At 34.0% G+C, this 8,418-nt stretch overlaps 1 protein-coding gene across 1 annotated transcript; it reads left to right on the top strand.

Moving 5' to 3' along the window:
• The first annotated feature begins 1,701 nt into the window (after window positions 1-1,701).
• Window positions 1,702-6,069, top strand: LOC132036489 (ABC transporter G family member 9-like). The gene is made up of 4 exons (XM_059426843.1): window positions 1,702-1,843; window positions 2,876-3,668; window positions 4,167-4,480; window positions 5,059-6,069. The coding sequence occupies exons 1-4, from the start codon at window positions 1,787-1,789 to the stop codon at window positions 5,713-5,715; spliced, it is 1,821 nt and encodes a 606-aa protein (XP_059282826.1). The 5' UTR covers window positions 1,702-1,786; the 3' UTR covers window positions 5,716-6,069.
• The last annotated feature ends 2,349 nt before the right edge of the window (window positions 6,070-8,418 follow it).

Genomic DNA, 8,418 nt, shown 5'->3' with positions numbered 1-8,418 from the left:
AGGGGGGGCGGGCGTACCCCTTTGACATCTTTGTGTGTTTACTTTTTCATATTTTGAACCCTCCATGATGAACAATCTCGAAATCAATTTTTCTCCGCTTATAAATAAAGAACACCGACAACAACGATCTTTATAACGTATATATAAGGGTGGTGTGTTTACACACATCCCGGCTCCGGACAACAACGATCTTTATGGGTGTCATCCGACATGGCTTCGTCGGAAATTTTTATTAAATATACATGTATACAAGATAATAACCAAAAAAAGAATTACATATATAGATAAAATAAACTGACACCAATTCGTTACAAGCGTTCTTTAGTTTAGTTGGTATGTGTTTAAAATCTCGCATTTGTGATTCCAGGTTTTAACCTGGCTTATAACTTGTGTTTTAATTTTTTAGTCTCTCTCCTGCTTTAGGTTGCAACTTCAACGAACGACTGATCTTTTGCCAAAATAAGGAGCAGCTGAAACATTTTATAACATTCATAATGCTTATTTGAATCATTCTAGAATTGAGAATATACAGGAAAATTAAGTCCTAACTTTAACAAAATTATTCGTTGTTTTCTATCATTGCAACTTCTCTTAGTAGTTTTTTTCTTCTTCTTTTTAATTGGATTTTTTTTAAAGATATCTGACATTTTGTTTTCTTTTTGGGCTGAACTTTATTATATTTAAAGTTTATCTAAAATGATATTTTAATTTATAGTTTAACTTAAATTTCATTGAGATATATTATTAGAAAGCTTCGAAACCTAAGTTACAATACAAAGTTTATCTAACCTGGAAGACAGGGTCAATGAGTCGAAGTAGCATAGACTAAGTGAGTTGTTTGGCACCTTATATTAAAAAAGAAGTATTTAATATTAATTCTAATGAGGCTATTAATAATATTTTTTCAAAAGAAGAAAACGACGAGGAGCGTTGTATTAATGAATTGTGTTTTTTAAATATGATGTCGATAGGGAGTTGTTCACTTCTTTAAATGTCGATACCGCTTATGAAATATCCTGCGTACGCCACTGATAACAGTACGTTTTTTATAAAATTATTCATCTACAACAACTATCTTCTTCTTTTCGTCTAGAGATTACCAATAATAGGTCTAGAAATTTTGATCAAATATTTTGATACTTTAATACATTATTTATGACAAATAATATTATATGAATGTATATTTCCATCATTTAAAAAAATTCCCTGTTATACAAATTGTAATTAAGATTAAAGATTTTACAATTGAATATAATTAAAAAAAAATATTATTTAAATGTCAATGTTATTATTAGATTTTTCATTAGTAGCTATAATTCCGTCAAGCTAATTCTCAGTCATTCTACGCACATAGATTACAAAATATATATATATATATTCACACCTGTTTGTACACCCAATGGTAATGTTCTAGAAAGGTTTGACTGTACTGATTTTTCATTAGATAAGGAGCTATATTCCGTCAAGCTAATTCTCAGTCCTGGATTCACCCAAAATGCCCATAGATTACATGTATATATATATATATATATATATATATATTCACACCTGTTTTATGCGTTAATTGCGTAATTTCTCATACTTCTATAGTGTTTTAGTTTAAATCATTTATTACTCCTCTTTATATGTTGTAACACGTATCAATCCTTTCCAAACTTCACGTATACCCAACAACATTTACAACCGATATATATAGACATCAAATTCTGGTCTATCTCATTTCTCCTTTTTTTTCCTCTCTTTTCCTCTCCAGGGAAGAGAGGAAAAAGAAAAAGCTTAAATTGAAATGGAGCTTGAAAGTGCCGCCATCTTCAAAAAAACTAATCTTCCTGTCACTCTCAAGGTAATTAATTAATTGATGTGATCCATGTTAAACTTTATAGTATAATCTAATTATTATTATTCTGATAATCTGATGATAGTTTCTATTGATTATCTTAAAACTTGCATGCATGCATCTGTTTGAATCTGAAATTCGTTCAAATTAATGAAAAATGAATTAACATTCTTGTTTGAACACATTTGTTTTGTCTGATGATTCGTTTTGTTATATAAAATTTTTCCAATTCCAATCGTGCATATACTTGATTTTTTTTATTTTTATTTTTTAAACTCCAATTTCATTGTCGCTTAATTATTCTTTTAGTACTTTGTTTTGCCAATTAATGTAGTTTGTTTACTTCTTCGGTCTCTCATATGAACCATGGTGGATTAGTTACAGAGCCATTATTATTGGTTTGGAACTTAACATTCAATTGAATTCGTTGAGTCTATGTTGCATCCCAGCGCGGAGCTAGGCTGCCATAAGGGGGTTCGCCAAAAAACTACATATCTATATAACTATATAGAGTAGATGTTGAATCGAATCCTCTCAGTGAAAATCTTGTCTCCACCATTGTTTGCACCCCACCCTAATTAACACTCCCCCGTTTCAATTTACTTGGCGCTTGTTGACTTGACACTCCCCTTAAGAAATTATTTATTAGGGGTTTGTTTTACTAAATTATCCTTATTAATTATGCTTGAAAAATTAAGTTTGACTAGTACTATTACTTTATATAATTACTTAATAATAAGGGTAATATTGAAAGAAAACTATAAATCTCTCTTGAATTGCTAAAAAGGACAAGTAAAAAAGAAAAATATATAGTATAAGAATCAAGTTAAATAAGACAGAGGGAGTAGTACTTGCTTTTGTGGGGAAAGAAAACATATGCACATATATAATAGAAATGATTGTGTACTGATTCTCATCATCCATCGTGAAGCCACAGAATCTTTTTTAAATTCTATTTTTACATGAGTCATCCTAGCATAACTTTGATTTAGTGAGTATGTTACTTGCTAAAATGCTTTGGGTGATTGACATGTGCAGTTTGAGAATGTTGTGTACAAGATTAAGCCCAAGACTGAAGATATGTGCAACGGTTCCTCTACATCGGACGAAGAGAAAATAATCTTAAAGGGGATAACGGGTATAGTATTCCCCGGTGAAATGCTGGCCATGTTAGGCCCGTCGGGCAGTGGTAAAACAACTCTATTAACTGGATTAGGAGGTCGACTGAGTGGGCGTCTTGCTGGCACTATAACTTACAATGGAAAGCCATTCACCAATGCCATGAAGCGTTACACTGGATTTGTTACTCAAGATGACGTTCTTTACCCTCACCTCACAGTGACCGAAACACTTGTATTCACTGCCCTGCTTCGATTGCCTAAAACCTTATCGCACGTGGAAAAAGTCACGCACGTTGAGGCTGTAATTTCTCAATTGGGATTAACAAATTGCAAGGATAGTATTATTGGAGATCCGCTATTGAGAGGAGTTTCTGGAGGGGAGCGGAAAAGAGTCAGCATTGGGCAAGAAATGCTTATTAATCCAAGTTTGTTGTTTTTGGATGAACCAACATCGGGTCTTGATTCAACAACGGCTCAAAAGATTGTGTCAACTTTGTGGGAATTAGTGAAGGGTGGGAGAACAATAGTGATGACAATACACCAACCTTCAAGTAGGCTGTTTTACATGTTCCACAAAGTGTTGTTATTATCGGAAGGAAATCCTTTGTACTTTGGGAGAGGCGAAGATGTTATGGCATATTTTTCGAGTATTGGATTTTCCCCCTTAGTCGCTATGAATCCGTCCGACTTCTTGTTAGATCTTGCAAATGGTATGTTCATCTATGCTTTTACTAGTATTCTCAAGAGTTATTTTCGCGTTAGTTTGAGATATTGTCATGTCTCTGCCCTTGCAGGGGCTAGCTTTATAGCTAGCTGGCTGGGCACTTGTTAATTAAGCTTATATTCTCGTCATTAACATGTTTTGAACTTTATTTATAACTTTCTCTTGTTACACCTTCTATTGGATTAGAATATAGTGTGATCTAAGGCTTCGAAAGTCGCACATAAAGATAGCAGAGACACTAGCCTAAAATTGAACTATGCTAATGGATCAGTTCATTACGATCATCTCTTAAATAAGAATAATCTCAACAGGATTTTGTTGCAGCAAACACCATCATTTATTGGCAATGTCGCTGGGATTGGGATTTCCTTCACTTTTTCAAGACAAATTCTTCGTCGTGTTTATAAAAATGTCATGTATACATTGACTTATAGAAAATTAAATTCGTATGATAGTTGAACCGGTGCATCTTAAATTGGTGCAGGTGTCTTAGATGATCCAAAAGAAGATCAAGCATCAATCAAGCAAACTTTGGTAACTGCTTTCGAAACCAATCTGTTGGATAGCGTGAAGGAAGAACTGCAAAAATTTGATGACAGTCAACTTCATGAAAAACTACAGAAAGGGAAATTCAGTCAATGGTCTAACACTTGGTGGCAGCAATTCTCAGTATTGTTCAGAAGAGGAATGAAAGAACGGAAGCACGAATCTTTCTCGGCCATCAAGATTGGACAGGTCTTAGTGGTCGCTGTCTTGTGTGCATTATTATGGTGGCAATCTAGTGACATAGAAGATCAGGTACTCGGTACTTCCTCTTTTTCATACCAAATTCGGACAAAAGTTTAGCCGCCTTAGTTTAACTCAAAAGATGGTATTCTTTCTGTGCCTTTGAACTAATAATGTACCAAATAACCGATGGGAATTGAGTCCATAATTTTGTGGCGTGATTATTGTTGTCACGATACCATTTTGGGCCGATGAACCAGAAATAAGAGCCCATAAGCCCATTTGGTTGGTGGAATAAGCACACCTTATCATAGCATAAAACTCTGGATGTAATATTGCTACATTGTTTGGTTGCTTTTTTGTTTTCCGCATAAATCATAAATGCATATGCATGAAGCCGTGTATTATTTTATGCAAGGTAGAATGTAGAATAAGAATACAGCTATAAGTTATACATGGATTATAATTGAAAATGACAAAAATACTCTCGCACACTTCAAATTTATATCTTGTGTTTCCTTAAAACATCAAACATGAAACAATCTCTGCATTACAATTCTTGTGTTATTAATGTATGTGTTACAATCCCTGCATAACTAGTCTTCGAATCAGACAACCCCTATGAGTTCTAATTTTACCAATTGGTGCAGATTGGGCTTTTGTTCTTTTACTCTTCATTCTGGGGCTTCTATCCTCTCTTCCAAGCTATTTTTACGTTCCCGCAAGAAAGGATGATGCTGGAGAAGGAAAGATCTTCGGGCATGTATCGACTCTCTTCATACTTCATGTCAAGAACCGTTGGTGATCTTCCCATGGAGCTAGTACTTCCAACTATCTTTGTCATCATAACATACTGGACAACGGGCCTAAAACCGTTTGCAACGAATTTTTTCTCTACCTTATTCACCCTCCTCTATGGTGTACTAGTTGCACAAGGCCTCGGACTCGCAATTGGTGCATTTGTCATGAACCAAAGATCAGCTACTATACTCGGGTCAGTAATCATGTTGTCGTTCACCCTAGTTGGAGGATATTTCGTTCGCCGTGTTCCAAGTTTCATTGCCTGGATCAAATACATATCGATTAGTCAGTATACGTACAAGCTCTTGATAGGTTCGCAGCTTGAGGCAGGGGAAACATATCCCTGTGGCATAAATGCAACTTGTTACGTCGAAGATATTCCCGCGATAAAGTCCGTAGGGCTCGGAGATAAAGCAATATCCGTTGTTGCATTGGCTATAATGCTTGTGGGTTACAGGTTATTGGCTTATGTTGCACTTATGAGGCTTGGTGTGACGAAGAAATAGATATTGAATTTTCTTTATATTTGGAAGTCCAATTTATTTAAGAGTTAAGATATTATCTTCATGTTCTACTTTCTTGGATCTAACTTAGGTACAAGGCAGAATGGCATAAAGATACTATTGAAAAATTACAAGCTGATAAGAGGGAGTAATGCAAGCTGATACACTTGCAATTTTTGATTTGTCAAACACTTAATATATATTTGAGACATTAAAATTTTGTATGTGTGTCTCATTATTCAGCCACAATATGATTGTTGTAGTAACATATTGTTTTTAGTACCTGGCCAGCACCTATTCTCTTGTTAAGAACAGCTGATCAGAGAGAATAGAAGCAAAGAACAACATTGTATTTCTTTTTCTTCTATAATTTGGTGGGACAAAACTATTTGTAGGTAATCTTTTAAAAGTATTATTTTGACAAGTTTGGGTCCAGTATAAAGCAAAATGTTTTCTTTTTCTCTTGGTTAGCAAAGGGATTTTATGAAATATTTAACTAAGCAGCACTAAGAACAAACGCGGATGCATAACAGTAAACTGATTCCAATATTTTCTTCCAAGAACATATAAATTTCAAAAAATATTAAATTCCGAACTCATTATTTTGAAGTCAAATACAAAAAATTGTAATGATTGAACTCATTTACTTTAGATTAAGAATCTGTCTCTAAGTAAGCACTACTTGAAATCTAAACTCGCAAAACTGCAACTTAATTTATGTTCGCTTAACCATTGGATTGTTCCTTAAGCAAATAGATATACGATACAATGTTGTTAACAAAAGTTGAGCTAGAGTTTTAGTTACAGATTCGGCAGAACTCGTTAGTTTTGGACAAAATCATATATTTGCATTAAGAAATCCATTAATATGTATAAAAGTAATTTTTCATTAGTTTCGGACAAAATCATATATTTGGATTAAGAAATCCATTAATATTTATAAAGTAATTTGTTCAAACGCAGTAAACTATCTTTTTCTAGAATTCAAAGCCCTTAAATTTAAAATTTTGAACCAGCCTCTAATCGTTAATACACAGCTGTAGAAGACTTGTGAATGGAAAAAGCACATCATCTTGTGTCACGAAACCCACCTAGCATAACATTGCTCAATTCGGTATGGAAGTTAATACAAAATCATGCACATTGAAAGAAAGACTTTATATATTCTTGGTTTTAAGGAAACACACAAAAAAAAAAGCATGAGAAATAAAAGTTTCGTGGGAGAGTGTTGCAAAAGAGGTGGAACAAGTTAGGATAACGTCTAATTAACAAACTCATAGATAGATCTATTAGATTCATATAATTGGGGCATGTCCATAAGTTATCCGACCACAAGCTCTGCACCAATTACTATATTAAGTTTCTAACCTAATTCTACACAAAAATTGTTTTGTTTCTTTGCTGTTTTTGAACCTCCCATTATCATTCCCCAGTCCCCACATCATCAATATACACTACTGCCTTGCTCTTTCTTAAAAAAAGATTTGTTTGTTTCTATTAGTATACATTTTTATAACTAAATTTACATTACTTCAGTGAAATTGTAGGTAGGGATATCTTTTGAGCTGAGTGTCACAGTCTATCTACCCGCAAAGGTAGAGGTAAGGTTTGTCGTACATTCTATCCTCCCTACACTCCACTTGTGAGAGCTGAGTGTCACAGCCTATCTACCCGCAAAGGTAGAGGTAAGGTCTGTTGTACATTCTATCTTCCCTACACTCCACTTGTGAGATTATACTGAGTATGTTATTAGCTGTTGTTTGTTGTAGGTAGGAATGAAAATGGGGCGAAGTGGAGTACAGGGCGGGTGGGTTGATCCTATGTGGGGTAGGGCGGGCGAGTTGAAGAAAGAAATTAAGCTTCAAGAGGTTGCAGGGCGGGGCGGATTGAAAGAATTCAAAACTCATTTATTTTGAGTGAGTTCGATGAAATTAGAGGCAGAAAAGTTCTCAAGTTCAATTGAATATTTACCCAATATATGATGAAATCATCTCAGGCGACTTTAATTCATTTTACCATTTATGTGTGTCACTGGCACCCTCCAAATGCAATCATTTATAAAAAATTTGTTCCATCTTGTGTCGTTGCACGTCCATCTTAACATTATATTAGCAAGAAATAACGTGATTTTGAAGAATTATTAATAAAAAATCTACGTTAGAATCGCTCCTTTGTATATTTGCACTTTTCGTTAACTTTTAAAGGGGCAAAAAGTAGTTTGGTCCAGTACAATCATGTACTTTATGTTGATTTTTGTTAAACAAGAAAATATCTCGGTGTCTTCCACAAGGCATGCAGAGTATTCTTTAAAAGTTCAAGCTACATGGTTTTATTTGTTGAATAAATTAATCAAGCAGAAAAGCATCAAAATCTAAATTCTACCGAGTCTTAATTGACTATTATTTAACTTAATAAAGAGATATATACAAAATGAGGCATAAAAAGCATCGGTATTTTATTGCACCAATTATTTTGAAGTTCTCTATCTTTATCTACTGAAGAATGGGATGCGTGTGCTGTTTAAAAGAACTCCTCCATTGGTCCAACCTACCATTTAGAAAATTAGGCGAATTTCCATTTTTTGGACCACTAATTAATATTTAATCACTATTTTAAAAATTATTCAACGTTTAGTCGCATTATAATGCAAAAATAAAATTTGAACAAAACTACCCCAGCTTAAATACTAAAGAACTCCAGGAACTA

This window comes from Lycium ferocissimum, chromosome 11 (genome assembly GCF_029784015.1).
Source record: "Lycium ferocissimum isolate CSIRO_LF1 chromosome 11, AGI_CSIRO_Lferr_CH_V1, whole genome shotgun sequence".
Taxonomy (NCBI): Eukaryota; Viridiplantae; Streptophyta; class Magnoliopsida; order Solanales; family Solanaceae; genus Lycium; species Lycium ferocissimum.
Note: the sequence above shows the minus strand (reverse complement) of the source record. Positions and strands in the feature narration are given on the sequence as shown.